Raw genomic sequence first — 18,809 nt, forward strand, 5'->3', positions numbered from 1 at the left:
ATTACTTTTTTTTCAACTAGTAACAACCTGTCATCTAAAATTTATTATAAAATAATGAAAGTTATGTTGCTCTAATCATAATTATTTGACATGTTGATGCACTGTGAAATTGAGTGTGTTAAACAAATGTATATAAATAGAGGGATAGTCAATTCCTTGAACGGTCAAGAGTTTTATGTTAAAATGACCAGAGACAACGAGGAAGTAGGAGTTCAAGCTATAATTAGGACAAAAAATGTTATTTTTAGATCCCTCTCCATTTTTTATTAAAAAAAAAATGTCTATTTTCATCCATTTTATTGTCAAGATTATATTTTTTGAATTTAGTAGCTTATAAATTGCCACATTATTTAATATTGTAAATGACATAGCAGATTATGCACTTTTAAATTTATAAAATCTAATCTAGACTAGGAAATTGACAAGTTTTGAAATGGAGAACATTCTTGATTGTAGTAAGTGTCCAAGATTGAAAAATTGAAAGGATTTGTTCAACTTATAGTTCAATTAATAGAATTGTATAAAAGTCTAGATCCAATATATATTGTAATAAACTAAATTCTAACTTTTTAATTTTTATTTTATTTTAAAAAAAAATTAAATAAGCTAAGAGCCTATGACAATATAAATACTCTTTATGTATCCATTAAAAAGAAATTTAAAAAAAAAAACTTGTTTTTGGTACTCACTTTTTCAATTCTTTTATCTTAGATAACATTTTAACTTTTTTATTATTTATATCAAAAGATTTTCTCTTATTACAAGTCTCTCTCTGTCTCTCTCTCTCTCATATGTGAAGAAGAAGACAACCACTTACAAAAAAGCAATGTCATTTGGGTATAATAGGTGTCAATCCAAGATTTTGCTCCCATCAAATAGGTTGCACTTCATTGAAGGGTAGTAAATTATTAGTTGACAATGAACTTTCTAACGTTTAGATCACTTATAATAGTTTAGAATTTTTCTCAAATAATAATAATTATTATAATCTAGAATCTTGTAATTTAAATAGTTGACACCTCCAGACTCCAAGTGTTTATAAAAAATAAATAATTAAAAAAAACATTCAGAATTCAACTCTCCCCAAACTCTAAGTATTGAAATATTAAAAAAAAATTACTTATAATAATTAAATAAAAATTGTCATATAAACTAGATTAGACTTACATTGAGAATTGCGAATAAAAATAGAAGAGAAAATTGAGTAAATGGAGAACTAAATAGAAATTTTTTTTTTTTTTAAATCGGAATAAGTTGAAAAGAGTAAAGATTACGTATCAAGCAAGAATCGTTATCAACAACGATTGAAGAATTGCCCTCAATATGAATCACTGCAGGAGTTCTATAAAGAACAAATGATCAATGCATAGGAATTAACAAAAGTCTAGAACCATACACTTTAACACAATTCAAACATGTGGCAAACAATAATTAGATTATTTTTCATTAAGTACTAGTGATGGACCTATGTGTAAACAGTGTAATCCAATCACAAGTTGAAACTCCTTTAAGTTGTGGCAAAGTGTGTGATCCTAGAAGAATTGGAAAATTAATTGTTGCTTGGAGACAATCTTGTATGAATGGTAATTTTGCAAGCACTCTTATGCATTGTGAATGAAAAATATAAATGGTTCTCAATGTAGAATTAGCTACTTTATAGCTGAAATTTGATCAACGATTTCCTTCTATTTTGTAGAACACCCAAAAATATAATAGGAAGCAAAATGAAAACCATATGTGACATTAAGGTTTAGGGGGATAAGATCCCCTATTATTTAAACCCTCTAATTCCCTCCCACTTTAATCCAGACGTGGGACATGTGACTTACATGAATTTTTTTAATACCACATCCTATATCTAGACTAAAATAGGAGGATTTAATTGGAGTAGATCCTTTCCCCAAGTGTAAAAATGTAGAATGATTCTCTAATTCATTATGATAGTTGCTTATTATACCATATACGCATACAAAATTTACATGTAAAGCATCTAGGAATCCCAAAAAAGAACAAAAAATTACCTGAGTACCTTGAGGCAAAAAAATATCACACAAACCACAAATTACGGGAGAACGCCAATTATGATACAGCTAGAAAAACTTGCTAAGAGACAATACAGAATTGAACGAGGGGATTTAATCATCGACTATTTCTTCCATATAATCTACCTACTTATGTCTATAGTCTATACATAACATTTAAAAGAGATTAAAGAGGAAAAGGAAGGAAAAAAAGAGGGGGATGCTCAACCTGGGAAAATCTATACTCAACCTAAAAGGCATTAAAATAATAGCCATGAATAAAATATGAAGTCTAGCTCTGTAAAGAAATGATACAGGCAAGCAAAGGGATCATCTCCAACCATGATCAAGGCAAAAGCATTGGAGGTTTCCAGTGGGAGAATTCCACAAGGTTTCTATTTACAATAGATCTGTTGTGTAGCCAAAATGTCTCAGCTGACTGGTGAAAATGCCTAACTTTCCTTTGAAGTTCCCACAGAATCCCATGCAGTGCTGAACATGGCTCCAATTCGGGAGCATAAACCCATAGACACCTTAGTTGTCTACCACGGCCAATCATCCTCTCTATATCTTCGTCTGAAAATAAAACCCAAATTTTGAGCTATAACATATTAAAGGAGATTGTAAGCCAAGCAATGATATATAATGGAGTTTGAATTTGACCTGGTATAGATTCTAGGTACTCCAACAGTTGGGGACCAATCTGAGTGGATGGCCATTTTATTGATATCTGTGTGTAATCAATGACATTCTGGAAAGGTAACTCTACCTGATCCGATATTATCACTGGTATACACTCCTGTTTAGCAGAAATAACTACATTACTTCAAGTATCAACTGCCCAACCTGTGTGTGTGTGTGTGTGCAGGTGCACATACGTACAATCAGAGAGAGAGAGAGAGAGACCACAAAGTACGACTCATAATATCGGAGAGACCAAGATGACTCCCCACGCGGGGCAAGGCAGAACTTGGCATTTCGAAGGTGTTCAAAATACTCTATCCTTCCCAGTTTGTCAGGGCCACTGAACTTCAACTCTGGAGATTCCAACTGTTTACAATATCAATATGCACACTTTGTATCTCTTAAAAGAACACAAGAACTGAAAGCATTCATAATTTAGCATTTCAAAGAGAAAGTGCCCAATGAGACAGTTTAGGATTATGCACATCAAGGAATCCAATACCAGTGCCCACCCACCAGAATATATTACCAGGATTGGGAAAAAAGAAATTTGTTGCCTAATCAAGGAAATACATAGAACTCATTATGCCTTCTAGGAAATTAAGTTACAGATTAAAATCAATGCCAAAAACAATGTAATAAATTAAAATGGAAATCTTAAATCTAAACACTGACATGTCCATTTGATTGCCTTGAATTCTGGCTTGTTTTGAAAAAGTGGGTTTCATGCCAACCATTTCAATAAAGTATTGAGCTGTACATTAAAAAAAAAAGTGATGCTTTAAGAAACTGTAACTAATAAGCTAAATAAGCTGACTTTAAGCTTAAACAGACACTAGTAACACCTCCGTTATTAATAAAAAAAATTTCCCTTTTATAAAACAAACTAGCATCAGCATAATACTACTGAATGTTATTAATTATTAAATAATAATATAAGCCTTCTTGTGTTCCAAATTCTCATGAGAAATGATAATTTGACAAATCAATAGACAGATTTTCCTTTTGATTTCTTTAGCAAAAAATTTCTACTCAAAGCAACCAAAGATGGGTGCAGAACCCTATGTCTAAGTCACATAAGTAGTTCAATTGAACTCCACAGCCAAATCTAGGTTACCAACATAATTTTAATGAACCAGATTACTTCATTTAAAAAATGAAGAAGTCAGATGATGACATACCTTGTCTGGAAATTGCTTGGCAAGCTCTATCAACTGAAGACGACCAACCTTTCCTTGTGCACGGCCTAAATAGTTTGCCAAGTACCTTCGCTTTGATAAAGGTAGAGGCCGGACAAGGGTATCCTCAGTTTTAGTCATTCTATCATCAACATTCCCGGGAATTATGATATCCTTCCATGTATTAAAAGAACTTGTGTCCTTCTTATCAGTCCGATCCCCCTACACTAACACATTAATAAACATTCTTTAAGTCAAATAAAAATGGTTTGGAAGAACCACATGGACTTTAATCTTATAATTAACTTAAACAAGCCAAAATAACTTTTAAATAAATCATGTGACCATCCTTGTGTACTTTAATCACACAACTACTTCATTAAGTATTTTAAACAAGTCGAATGGATGTTAAGGGTTAGTTTGGTTAGGCGTTTTGAAAGATTAAAAGAGCGTTTTTGAAACCCAAAACTTTGTTTTGCAAACACAATTCCTCATAACTTTTTTACAAATGCTCATTTTAAACTCAAAACATAATTTTCCTACAAACGCACCCTAAATAGGTCATGTGATTGAAACAATGAATGATCATTTAAATTGCCACAAAATGGGCTGGAGTAACTTTCCTCCAAATTTGTCTGAAATCAGTGAGTGTCCATTTGGTACAACTTATTTTTTTAGCTTTTTGAAAATGGGTTGTTTGAAAAGGTTGCACCTAGAAAAAAGTGGGATTCCAAGAGGTTGTATTTTGAAAAAGGGCAGCTTCGGATGTGTTAAGCCCTCCTATGGGTGAGAACGACAGAGTGTGGAGTTTAAGATTTTACAGGGGCTTGGTCTCTCTTGATTGGGAGGACCACTTCGAGAATGTATCCCAACGGGTGCTCCCCCGTGTTCTTTCAGATCACTGCCCTCTTCTGCTGGAAGCTGGTGTTGTTCGGCGTGGTCGAAGTGCATTTAAATTTGAGAACATGTGGTTAAAGGATGAGGGCTTTGTTGATAGAGTTAAGCAGTGGTGGGATAGCTACAGTTTTGAGGGCTCTCCAAGTTTCATCTTGGCTCAAAAGTTGAAGGCTCTAAAAGCAGACTTAAAAAAGTGGAACAGGGAGGAGTTTGGTGATTTGGCTTTTAGAAAGAAGAACATGCTGACTGAGCTGATGGGGTTAGATTTGAGAGAGGAGTTAGTGGGTCTTTCTAGTGAGGATCAGACTCGGCGACTCCAACTCAAAGGAGACATAGAGCACTTGGCTACTCTTGAGGAGACTTCCTGGAGGCAAAAGTCGAGAGCCTTATTCGTGAAAGAGGGAGATAATAATACTCGGTTTTTTCATAGATTAGCAAACTCCCATAGAAATTCTAATCAAATTAAAAGGATGGAGGTGAACGGTATCCTTTTTGAGGAGGAGCATGATGTTCGCTCTCAAATTGTCCTCTTTTACCAAGAGTTGTATAAGGAAACTGAGGTGGGGCATCCTTCTATGGATGGGTTAGAGTTTGCCCGTATTGAAGAGGAGGATCGGGTGTCCTTAGAGAAGGAGTTTACAAAGGAGGAAGTCTTCCAAGTTCTTAAGGAGATGGAGGGGGATAAAGCCCCTGGTCCTGATGGTTTCACCATGGCCTTTTTTCAGATTTGTTGGAGTGTCGTGGAAAGGGATGTAATGGATTTTTTTAAAGATTTCCATCGGCATTCTACGTTTGAACGGTCTTTGAATGCTTCGTTCCTCACTTTAATCCCTAAGAAGTGTAGAGCCGTTAGCATTACAGATTTCCGCCCCATTAGTTTGGTGGGTAGTGTTTATAAGCTGTTGTCTAAGGTGCTGGCGAATAGGATGAGGAGGGTTTTGGATAATCTCATCTCTGAGACTCAGAATTCGTTTGTTGGCGGAAGGCAGATTCTGGATTTAGTGCTTATTGCAAATGAATGTTTGGATAGCAGGTTGAAGAGCAGAATTCCGGGAGTGGTTTGCAAGCTGGATATTGAGAAAGCTTATGATCACGTGAACTGGGAAGCCCTGTTTTATTTGTTGGGCCGGATGGGTTTTGGGGAGAAATGGAAGAGGTGGATTAAAGCTTGCGTTACGTCTGTTCGTTTCTCTATCCTTGTTAACGGTTCCCCTGAGGGTTTTTTTGGTAGCTCTCGTGGGCTGAGACAAGGGGATCCGCTGTCTCCGTTATTATTTCTTGTGATAATGGAGGTTCTAAGTAGGCTTTTGAAGAAGACAGAGGAGTGTAACCTTATTCGGGGTTTCCAGGTGGGAGCTGTGAACTCTGCTGGGGTGAGTATTTCCCATCTGTTATTTGCGGATGACACCATTTTATTTTGCGAGGCCTCTGTGGAGCGCTCCTAATTAGGGCTGGTATTGTCTTGTTTTTCGTTTACGGGTTTGAAGGTCAATGTGGGGAAAAGCGAGATTGCCCCCGTGGGGGAGGTGAATAATATTGATGCTTTGGCTAATGTGCTTCAATGTAGAGTAGGCAAATTGCCTATGAAGTATTTGGGGATGCCGTTGGGTTCTTCTTTTAAGTCCCCCTTGATCTGGAATCCTATTTTGGAAAAGATGGAGAAGAGGCTCTCTGGGTGGAAGCGTCTCTATTTATCTAAGGGTGGGAGGCTCATGTTAATTAAGAGTACTCTCTCATGTCTCCTGACTTACTTTCTATCTCTTTTTACTATTCCTAAAGCAGTGGCGGCTAGATTGGAAAATATTCAGAGGAAGTTCCTTTGGGGGTCTTCAGAGGGGGGTTTCAAATATCCTTTGGTGGCATGGGATAAGGTGTGTCTTCCCGTCGAGATGGGTGGATTGGGGTTAAGAAAGGTGGTGTCATTTAATCAGGCTTTATTAGGGAAGTGGTTGTGGAGATATGGCCTCGAAGATACCCACCTATGGCGTCGTGTTATTTCTTCAAAATATGGCGAGGGTCAAGGGGGGTGGAGGTCTAGGGCTTGCAGGAGGTCCTATGGGTGCAGCCTTTGGAGAAGCATTAACGAAGGTTGGGAGAACTTTTCTAAGCATCTTTCATTTGTAGTGGGGGAAGGTACTCGTATCCGATTTTGGCATGACAGGTGGATTGGTGACACTACTCTAAAAGTTCTCTATCCTGAGCTTTATGAGTGTTCAGCGGTCAAGGATGCCTGTATCTCAGAGGTTTTGTGGATTCCAGAAGGGGGTACTGTTAGAGTGTGGAATTTAACGTTTTATAGAGCTTTTGAGGATTGGGAGTTGGCGGCTTCGTATTCTCTTCTCCGGCTTATCCAAGCTCGTATTCCTCAAGGTAGTAGGAGAGATACCCTTTACTGGAGGCTTAAAGGGGATGGTATGTTTAATGCTCGGTCTTATTACCTCGCGATCCGGGGTATTTCGAATTCTTGGCTTCCTTGGAAGGGGGTTTGGAAACCTAAGATCCCTAAGCGGGTGGCGTTCTTTCTGTGGTCTGCTGCTCATGGCCGGATTCTCACCTTGGATAACCTCATGCTTAAGGGTCGGACTTTGGTTAATAGGTGTTGTTTGTGTTGCAAGAATGGGGAGTCAGTTAACCACCTTCTCCTGCATTGTCCTGTTACACACGCCCTATGGTCTTGTATGCTTTAGGCCTTTGGGATTCCTTGGGTTATGCCAGGATCGGTGGCGGATTTGATTTGTTGTTGGTATCAGTGGCATGGAAAGGATAAGTCGGACATATGGAACTTGGTGCCAGGGTGCTTAATGTGGATTGTGTGGTTGGAGCGGAATCGCCGTTCCTTTGAGGACAAAGAGAAGACCTTGATTGAGCTAAATCTTTTATGCCAGTGTAGTCTCTTAGAGTGGTCTCGTTGTTGGGGGTTTACTAATTGTTCTTCTCTCTCTGTGTTTATGTCCTCTCTTAGCTTATCTCTCTAGTAGCTTTTCTCTTGTTGTTCATCATCATGAACTTCTTGTATGACTTACTTTCTTTCATTTATAAAAACTTTTTGATTACTTATAAAAAAAAAAAGATTTTACAGGGGTTTCAATGAATGGGAGTTAGCGGCTTCCTACTCCCTTCTTCATCTCATCCATACCCGTACTCCTAGGGGTGGAGGGTGCGATAGGCTTAGCTGGGATCTTAATGGTAGTGGGAAGTTTGATACTCGGTCTTTTTATCATAAGATTCGTAATGCGGCTCCTTCCACTTTTCTTTGGAAGGGCATTTGGAAAGTTAAAGTTCCTAAAATGGTGGTTTTTTTCATGTGAACAACAGCTCATGGTCAGATTCTAACCTTGGACAACCTTATGCTTCGTGGTCGTCCTTTGGCAAATCGCTGTTGTATGTGCTGTTGTAATGCGGAATTTGTGGATCACTTGTTACTTTGTTGTCCGATAGCTCATTCTTTGTGGATGTATGTGCTTCGGTTGTTTGGGATCGATTGGGTCATGCCAGGTTCAGTTGTGTACTTATTATTTTGTTGGTATAATTGGCTTGGGAAGCATAGTTCTGACATTTGGAATTTGGTCCTAGGCTGTTTAATGTGGACTATTTGGACTGAACGGAATCAACGGTCTTTTGAGGATGAGGAGAAAACTGTGGTTCAGTTATTAGAGTCTTGCCAGCGGACCCTCTTTGATTGGTCTCGATGTTGGGGTTTCTCGGATTGTTCTACCCTTATGGATTTTCTTTCGTCTATTAGGATAGATTAGGGGCTACTTTTGTCTTTTTGTTTCCTTTCTCATGTATTCACCACCGTGAACTCTCTGTATTTTTCTCGCTTTTCTCTTTAATAATATTCTCTTCTTACTTATCAAAAAAAACAAGAAAAAGGGCAGCTTCACAACGGGCTGCCAAACATGTAAAACTGGTTGAAGAAATAGACCAATACATTAAAAAAACTTTTAGAACACCTAAAAGGAACAGTACAATGACACATGTCCAAATCCAGCAATAGGAAAACAAAAGGACTATGGTTCTAAAGATTAATGTCATTACTAAGAAATTTCAGAGGGCTATTCCCTCTGCAGAACAGAAAAATCTTTACAGTTCAATACATACAACATGGGTGCAAACTTTGCAGCCATATTGGAAAAAAAAAAATTACATTAATACTTCTGTCACGTGTAATACACACCATACCACATGAATGCTAGCTTTTGATACACTAATTGCTGCTTAGGACTGTTCAAAGGTAATTATGGTTGAGGACAACTTCCAAAGGCATCCAAGAGTCAGATTGATTATTTCTTGACACAGGCCAATCAATGTCATAGGGACCACCTACTGGTTAGTTAAAATGAAAACCAACTTCAAATTGGGTTGAAGCTTACCGCACTAAGAAAAAATCTAAAAATAATAATTTCATGCCAGGACTTTGATCTGGGTTTTTAAATAGCTTAATAGAGCAGAACTTAGACATTATGACAGAGGCTACCTACCAAATTCATACTACCTAACATTAGTTAAATAAACTACTCAACGAGTTCCTCAATACCTCCATGGCTCTTTTCACATACCAATGGTATTAAAACAAAAATGAGGATGGTTCAAAACAAATCTGGAACTACGAAACTGTTCAAAGGACCTCCCAGTCGGCTGATCACTTTAGCAGTATCAGGGTTCTAGTACAAATTACCCACTCTAAATCCAGATATAACTCAATTTTTACAACAAAAAAAATACAAAAATTATCCCAAGACATTTGCTGATAATATAATTTGGATAATAATAATTCAGTCTGGCACCAACAGAAATCCCATAGCTAACTCAACTTTGTAAAATAAAGAGAAATAACCCCAAACTCATTTGGGAAAAAAAAAAAAAAAGGTTATGGAACTTTAAAATTCAATATAATGATGAAAGAGTAACAGATTTTTTTTTTTTCAACCATAAACTACACTGGAAAAAGTCTAGATTGTAGAAAAGGGGGCAGAAAATTTTTGATTTTATTCTTCATCTATTATATTCCTATTTTGTGAGTTGTTTGTGATCTAATTAAGGATGGTAAAACATACACTTCATGCCGATGTCTACAAGGGTACAAAATGCTTTGCAACCACATAATGTGTTCAAAATTTTCATATTTGAAAGTCTTTTTTATTAATAATTACACATGCACCCTATTGGCCTTGAAACCATGATGCCATCCTCCACCTCGCTCTCATAAGAGAAGGAGGTGCCATTTGAACTAGAGCTCATTGGCTTAGAATTGAAGCATTTTTGTATTGGTAGTTAAATGCGCTCAGGAAAGACAAAAAGATTCTTTCAAGACTTCTTCCTTAATTCCATTGGCTCTAATCTCTCCAAATTCAAAATTCACTCTTAGAGTGAGTCTTGAACCTAGAACCTTATCCTTCACCTTGCTCTTATAGGGGGAGGGTGTGCCCTTTGAGCTAAAGCCCATTGGCTCATATTTGAAGGCATATTGTTTTTATTGAAGGCATTTTTTTTATTGGTAATTACACACGCACCCAATTGGTCTTGAACTGACAACCTCGCCCTCCGCCTTACCGGTGCCGTTTGAGCTAAAGCTCATTGGTATGGTGCAATCATAGCGTGGCTAGAGAAGAAAAAAAAAATTCCTTTATGCAAGACTAAGGTTAAGGCAAAACCCAAGTAAAAGTGCCCATGGTAGTTAATTAATTTTTTTTGTATGTTTCATTAGGTTTTGTTTCTAGTACAATGTGTTTATCATCATGAGCATGATGTACTTTTTTTAATGAAAATATCTATTACCTATAAAAAAAATAAAAAAATAAAAAAAGGTTTTATGGAGTCAAGTGTACTATCATAATCTTTTCATTGCCCATTGTGGCCATAGTTGTGCACCTTGGATTATATTTTATAAATAAGTACATCTTATTTAATTTATGGGTCTTTATAAGTGGTCTTGGGTTCAATTCAATTAGGATTTGGTTTACTAGTCAAAGTAGGAGTTCAAATCCTATAAGGAAAAGTTAAAATGTAGTCTATATAAATGTTTTTTTTTTTTTGATAAGTAATAAAGAAATTTATTGAAAAAAGAGTCACCCAAGTACACAGGAAGTATACAAGGGAGAACAAATCAAAGACGAACATTACAAAAATCAAGAAAATCCAAAATAGAAAGAAAAGGAAGGCTTCTCCACACGGAGAACCAATCTAGTAAGGTTCGGAAAAAAAGAGACTTAAGAACAGGCATGGAACTCTCGATGTCTTCAAAACATCTACTATTTCTCTCCTTCCAAATACACCACAACAAGCAACGAGGAACGGCCTTCCAAATATCTCCATTACGATGGCGACCAAAACGACCTTGCCAGCAAGCCAAAAGCCCCACAACAGACCTTGGCATAACCCAGTAAACTCCAAATAAACCAAAGACCATGTCCCACAATTCCATGGCAACCGGACAGTGAAGAAAGAGATGGTCAACACTTTCACAATTGCACTTGCACATATAACACCAATCCAGGATGCAAATCTTTCTTTTTCTTAAATTGTCTACAGTCAGACATTTCCCCAAAGCTGCGGTCCAAACAAGGAAAGCTATTCTAGAGGGGATCTTCTGCTTCCAAATGCTTTTCCAAGGGAAAATTTGCTCCTTATAGCCAACAAGAAGATGGTAGTAAGAACTAACCGTGAACCCCTTACTCTTACAGGGCAGCCAACAGGACTTGTCCTCCCCAATCCCCCTTACGGGAGTGCTATAAATGGAATTGATGAAGCTCCTGAAAGCTTCCAATTCACGATTATGCACATCCCTACAAAACTAAAACTCCCAATGAAGGACTCCATTGGTGAACCTCAAAAGATCCGCCACAATAGCCTCTTTTCTACGACAAATCCTAAATAATTCCGGATAGCGAATGGCAAGAGAAGAAAAACCACACCAATGATCTAGCAAGAACAGCACCTTTGATCCATCTCCAATATCAAACATAATAAAACGAGATAAGGAGTGCCACCCCCATCTAATGTTTTTCCACAAACTGACACCATAAGGACCAGAGAAAGAGGTAGAACACCAGCCACCCCAATCACAACCATACTTCACCTCAATCATTTGACGCCAAAGAGCATCCCTTTCTTGCCCAAATCTCCATAACCACTTCCCTAATAAGGCAATATTGAAGGCTCAGATTCCTGATCCCCAACCCACCTGAAGAGAGAGGAGAACACACCGAAGACCAATCAACCAGATGAAATTTGGGCTCATCTCCTAGACCACCCCAAAGAAAGTCACGTTGAAGTCTAGCAATTCGGATGGCCACAGAAGCAGGAATAGGGAATAAGGAAAGGAAATAAGTAGGAAGATTGGAGAGAGTGCTTTTAATTAAAGTGACTCAACCTCCCTTGGAGAGAGTGCTTTTAATTAAATGTGTTATTGTACTCAAACAAACAAGCAGATTAATACAAATATAGAGTGTTTTGAGCATTGACACACCTTAGCCGTATTATTATTTTTCTCTTTTATTTTCTTCTTGATATTTATTCATAATTCACAATACCATAAACGGTACTGTTCATGCTATTTTTCACATGCAATACTCACAGATTGTGGACAAATTCGATTTCTATTTCTTCTTACCTCTTTGCAACCCTTCATTCTAATAGTTTTATCCACAAATCCCCCTATATCAACCACGAGCACACAGACAAATCCCCTAACTTGCCCTATGTAAATTGGCTCAGATTCAGACCTTACTAGAGTATTTTTTATTATTCAAAAGTACTAGATGTATATGTTATATGGATCTTATAAGATGTTTTGGGAAATAAGCATAATACCTCTGGAGTTAGAATTATGGAACGATTTATGTATGTTGCCCAAGATCTAAATAAGTGAGCTCCAGCACCACTGTGATTGAGTGAAAACAAGCAGATTCACATTAGTGACCAAGACATTTTACCAAACAATTATACACTAGTAAAAATCAGATATACAGAGAAAAGAAGTCTTGATAAAATTCATTCAATTACAACACAAAATACAATGATAATGGCAATGGCAATTTGTAGTATTATGTTTTTGCAAACAAGTCCCCCTCTACCAAAAACTACCATTTCTACTGGTTCCATAAAATTTTCCACTTGACTAGTACTTGAGTTAAGATACCACAAATGGAAACAAATGCTTTTAGAATGTAATTGAGCAGTATTAATTTTTTTTTTTTTAAATATAATTGAGCAGAATTAATTTCAACTATCAAATCAAAATACACCTAATTTTCCAGCTGAGTAATTCTTTTTTCTCTCCTTCATTTAATGTGTTTATTATTTTTTGTCTGTCTCAAAAGAGAAGAGTCAAAAGAGTGTCAAGTTTATTTTCAATAGTACTAATGAAACATTAGTTCAGGCCAAAAATATATCTTCTGCATAATAATATCTTTAAATTCAGTTTCATCATTCACTCGGCTAGCCAATTAAGAAAAAGGAATCAACAAAACGACAAAACTACAATTTACAAAAGCTATGAAACAGTTGAAATGATAACATCCAATTAATTATGTACAAGACATTAGCATGACTTCTACATGCCGCTAAATGTACCAACTGAAGTCTTGCATTAAAATAGCCAACTAAAAAAATATATTTCTACCTATATAATTTTGTTCACTCACTGGCTGGGGAAAAAAGCAGCAGCACATAGAATAATAATCATTCTTTTTCGATTCAAAATCAAATCACAACATTGATCTTGTTCAAGTAATAGTATCAAGATGAAAGTGTGGGAGAAAAAGTGTCTGAGTTATTAAAGCATATGACTCATAAGCCATATCTCACCCTTTATGACTATTTTAAGCATCACTCCACAACAGTTATCCCTCTATTCTAAATATGTGTATTCAGCATTCTCTTTCCATCATACTATCAACATAGAGTTACAATGATTTTTTCTTGGCTCACATGGGAACATAGAATTAAAATGATTAATCATCGAAGAGATATTTTTTATTAAAAAAAGAAAAGAAAATATTAATCTAGAATCAAATAATTTTACCTTGGGAAAACAAATATGTGGTCACGGCCTCCAGACCGCCTGAAGTATGGCATTTGACTCAAGACCTAAAAAACAAAATCAACCCATAACAGAGCAAGAGTTTTATTCCTTCCAATCTATGCCATTAACTAGAAAGTATACAATTACTCCCAAAACACAAACATGTATTGTATTGAAACAATGAAATGTTTAAAAAAAAGACAAATATACCTTAATGTAGGTGTGATTAATCTCTTTATCATTAAGACCACCCATCATCCTAACACATTTAACATAGGCTGGCACAAAGAACAGATCCGCTTCCTCTTTCTTTGTCGTCCGGTACCTTGACTTCAATAGCAGCTTGTGTATTTTAACCTACATGATCAAATAAAAACCAATTATTATTATTATTGCAAAGCCCTGGATTGGTTGGATATCAATGCTAATAATAAGTAATACAATTATCACGTCTATTGTGTTCATAAGTTTTGGTAATTATTTTAGGTCATGAAGTGACCATCATTGCAAGCTTGATGTATCCTACTATTTTAATAACTTTTTTGACTTCTAAAAATAAAAATTAGTCGAGTGTGTTATATGGGTTTGTGCTAAGTCCCACATCAATCTGAAGAGCCTCAATTGGGACCTAAACTAGATTCGTTTGGGGTATAGCACATATGTAACTAGTGTTTTTCCTTATTATACACTAATTGGTTCAATTTCGAAATTGAAAGGGAAAAATGTACCTGACTGCCCCACTGGCCTTTCAAGCAAGCCTCGGCGGTGATCCTACCATCTTTTCCATACATGAGGGGCTTGAGACCGTCAATTTCGTTCTCATCATAGACATAGATTTTGAGGGAGAGGTGAGACCCGTACCCTCGCTCGGGCCATGAGATAGAGACGGACCCAGTAGTGTCAGTGAAGCTAATGGCACGGCTACTACCGGAAGATATGGAGACATGATCGAAGGTGGTGGAGAAGGAACGGTCCAAGAGGCGAGTGAGGAAGAAGGTGGTCAATACTAAGAGGAGGGATCCAATCTGGTGAGTTCGGGTGCAGAGAGGGGCATGGTGGGCAGCAAACAGTCTCCCCTTGTTGCCACCTATGCTTCCCATTTATATATGATTGATGGGTTATGTTATTTGTTTCGGAATACCTACAAATGGGCAATTCAACTCTCTTACAGCCAAAAACAAACATTTGGGATCAAAGAAAGTAAACCAGAAAAAACGAATAAAACAAATGAGATTTGCATTAGTCCTAAATGTTCAGAAACCATCAAAACCAGAAAGTCCTTGAATTGAATATCTATAGCGGAAGTACACAGTTGTTATAATGAGTGTAAATTACAAACAACCAAAACCCCATTTAAGGAAAAATGCCGAATACCCAGATTCAAGCAATTGGTCCCTCTTGTAAAGAATAAAAAACCATGAGAAGGAGAAACAAAAAGGCACAAAGCAAGTAAACAGATCTGGGTAAAGATATAGAAACTAATAAAGAGTGGGTTGTGTTGTGCAGACCTGATTGGGTTGAGATGAGATGACTTGAGTCTAGTGTCATGAGTTGTAGTGGAAAAACATTTTCAGGGCTTTCTAAATTATATTTATATAGAGGAAATTTGTTTTCTCTGTTTTTTTGGGGTTGCTAACGCTTTTCTGGTTTCCCAGCCCAAATATTAGATTAAGCCGAAACGAACGGAATATAAACATATCGTTTACACAAACTCCCCCACCCAACACCGCCCGTAAGACACCAATCACCGCTTTTGGATTTGGAGATCATACAAATTGTATCACATAAGAAATGGGTAGAGTTGGGATTTTTTTTCAAAATAACTATAAAATTCAAACTATACTATTAGTTAGCCAAGGTTTGAAACTAATTTAGTATCTAACAACTTGAGTGTAACAAACTCAATTTTGGATTGCTAAATCGAGTACAATAAACTCGATTTCAACATCATGCTGCAGCTGTGGTAGACACTTGGTCCACGTAGGCACCGAACTCGAGTCAAAAGGACTCGATTGTGTCATATAGAAATCGAGCCCTATGGACTCGATTTGGTACCACCTAAACCTAGAAATCAAAACGCAGAGATCAGCAAAACCCGGAGATCAAAACGCAGAGATCAACAATGAAGAAGAAAGAAGCAATAATGCAAAACCCAGCAACCCAGGTGCCGATTCAGGCGATGAAAATCGGATCGAAAGTGTGGTTTCTCGCTGCCGCTCTAGTGGAGGAGAAGAACATGTACCCAGCAACCTAGGTGCCGATTCTGACCAAACCCAGGCGGCGAAAGTTTCAAGTGATGGAAATTGGATCGGACGTTGGTTTCTCACCGCCGCTCCAGTGGAGGAGAAGTGGGTTTGATTTGTTTTGGATTTGATTTGTTCATGGGTTTTTGTGGCTTGGAAGTGGAGAGTGTGACGGCATAAGTAAAAAAAGGAAAGGAAGAACAAGACTCAGTTGCTAAAACAAAACTAAATCGAATCCTAGGGACTTGATTTCTAGATGATTGAACTCGACTCCTTTTGACTCGAGTTCTATGTCTACGTGGACAAATTTCCACATCAGCAATCCAAAATCGAGTGGCGTAAATGCACTTTTAGTCCCTACATTTTGGCTTTTTTCATTTTAGTCCCTACATTTTAATTTTACCACTTTTAGTCCCTAATTCAATTAACGCGTTTCATTTTGGTCCTTTCCGTCAGTTAATCAACGGAAATAGCTGAGGTGGCAGCCGGAGGAATTAAAATATTATAAAAAATGCCACATCACCCGTGACACGTCAGCATATAAATTTAAAAAATTAATTTATTAATTTTAACTAAATAATAAAAACAAAAGCAGAATTAAAAACTAAAATTCAATTAAAACAGAATTTAAAAAATCATCTTAAACTCAAACTCTATTCTCTCATCTCAAACTCAAACTCAAATACGAGTAAAGAAAAAGAAGCTGAAAACGAAGAAAAAGAAGCTGAAAACGAAGAAAAAGAAGCTGAAAACGGAAGAAATCAAACCCAAAAAATACCCAAACCCAGAAAATCAAACCCATAACAAATACCCAAACCCAGAAAATCAAACCCGAAAATCAAATACCCAAACCCAAAAAATGAAACCAGAAAAAAAAAAAAAATCAAATCCGGATTAGGGTCGAGCGACAGCGAGAGACGAAAAGCCATTGGTGGAAGCCGAGGACTATACGGTCGGCTTCGGGGGAGAGATTGAGAGTGGAGAGGACTAGAGAAGGCATTGGGTTGATGTGAGAGAACTGGAGGTGGAGGCATTCGAAGATTGGAAGCGAGTTGGAGCTCGTCGTCTCCGGCTTCATCTATGACGTCATCGTCGAGCCATCCAGCATCGGCTCCGTCCAAGACCCAGCCACAGGATTCGTACAACCCATCGTGTTCCTGCAGGGGCGAGTGAACTGCCAGTACATCGAAGGACTTTTGTTCGGGTTCATGTTCATCCTGGGTGGGTCGCGGCTCGCTTGGGGGTTTGGGGATATTTTTCAACTCGATCTGAGAACAAGTCATGGATTATTATTGGGTTTGCTAGTTTGTTATTGTGTTCTTTGTTTGTTGGATCTGAGAGCAAGGTAAAAAATTTATTGAGATGTGTTTTTCTGGGTTGAGATTTTTTTTTTTTGTTTGGGTTGGTTATGTTGTATTTTTGGATTGATTTGGTACTTTGGGGTTTTAGGATTTGATGATTTTGTTGGGTTTGAGAAAATGGTGCCTTTGAGATTTATGATTTTGTTTTTAAGCTGAAATTTTTTGGGTTTTTTGTGTGTTTGTTTCCTAAGAAAATTTTTGGGTTTTAATATTTTTGAATTGGTGTTCTTGTTCAAGAAATTTCTAGGTTTGATGATCTCTGAGGTGTTGAATTTGGGTTTTTTCTTCTTATTTTCATTTATGTTCTAGTGATCTGGGTTTGAGTTCTTGGTTGCTGGGTTTGATTTGGAAAGAATATGAAGAACAAGTTGTAAAATGAAGAACAATCTGAAGAACATGAAGAACAATCTTAATTCATGTGAATTTTAGTTTTTAATTTTGTTTTTATTTTTATTATTTAGTTAAAATTAACAAATTAATTTTTTAAATTTATATGCTGACGTGTCATGGTAATGTGGCATTTTTTATAATATTTTGATTCTTCCGACTGCCACCTCAGCTATTTTTGTCAGTTGACTGACGGAAATGACCAAAATGAAACTCGTTAATTGAATTAGGGACTAAAAGTGGTAAAATTAAAATGTAGGGACTAAAATGAAAAAACGCCAAAATGTAGGGACTAAAAGTGCATTTACGCCAAATCGAGTTTATTGTACTCGATTTAGCAATCCAAAATCGAGTTTGTTACACTCAAGTTGTTAGATACGAAATTAGTTTCAAACCTTGGCTAACTAATAATATAGTTTGGATTTTTTAGTTATTTAAAAAAAAATCCGTAGAGTTGTGCTGAATGAGAAACATCAACTACGAATAAGTGGTTTTTCTTTTTTCTTTTTTCTTTTTCTTTTTTTTTTCTTTTTTTAGAAGAAGTTTTACCTAAATTTACTTGGTTTTTTTTTTCAAAAAAACACCATTTTTCAAACAATTTCATTAGTTAACACATTTTCTAAACTATTTAGAAAACTAGCATCTCAAACCTATTAAAGTCGATTTTGCTATAGTAACTCAAGCACAACAGACTCGAGTTCCTTGATTTGGCCACGTTGAAATAGAGCTCAGGAGACTTGAGTTTCACACAGAATTCCTTCCGTTGCCTTCAACCAACTCCAACAAATTCTTCAAACCCAAACCAACAAGAACTAGGTATGATCGTTTCAATCAAAACCTTCCTCACAAACCCAAACCCAACACCTTATACCAATCAAAGCCAATCGGAACCCTGCAAACTCAAACCCACACCTAACAAACACGCCACCACCTCATACTGATTGGAACTCACAAACCCAAAACCAACAATCGCGCCACAGCTCATCCCTATCAGAATCTGCAAACCCATACGC

General features: G+C 36.8%; 1 protein-coding gene across 1 annotated transcript; it reads right to left on the bottom strand.

The window, feature by feature from the left end:
* Nucleotides 1-2,066: 2,066 nt before the first annotated feature.
* LOC142621727 (putative glucuronosyltransferase GUT1) lies at nucleotides 2,067-15,467 on the bottom strand. Its single transcript, XM_075795078.1, has 9 exons — nucleotides 15,314-15,467; nucleotides 14,534-14,946; nucleotides 14,016-14,162; nucleotides 13,806-13,870; nucleotides 12,593-12,662; nucleotides 3,887-4,105; nucleotides 2,928-3,071; nucleotides 2,685-2,820; nucleotides 2,067-2,597 (listed from the first exon to the last, which is right to left on the bottom strand). The coding sequence occupies exons 2-9, from the start codon at nucleotides 14,903-14,905 to the stop codon at nucleotides 2,368-2,370; spliced, it is 1,383 nt and encodes a 460-aa protein (XP_075651193.1). The 5' UTR covers nucleotides 14,906-14,946; nucleotides 15,314-15,467; the 3' UTR covers nucleotides 2,067-2,367.
* Between the last annotated feature and the right edge of the window lie 3,342 nt (nucleotides 15,468-18,809).

Source organism: Castanea sativa, chromosome 1 (assembly GCF_040712315.1).
Source record: "Castanea sativa cultivar Marrone di Chiusa Pesio chromosome 1, ASM4071231v1".
NCBI lineage: Eukaryota > Viridiplantae > Streptophyta > Magnoliopsida > Fagales > Fagaceae > Castanea > Castanea sativa.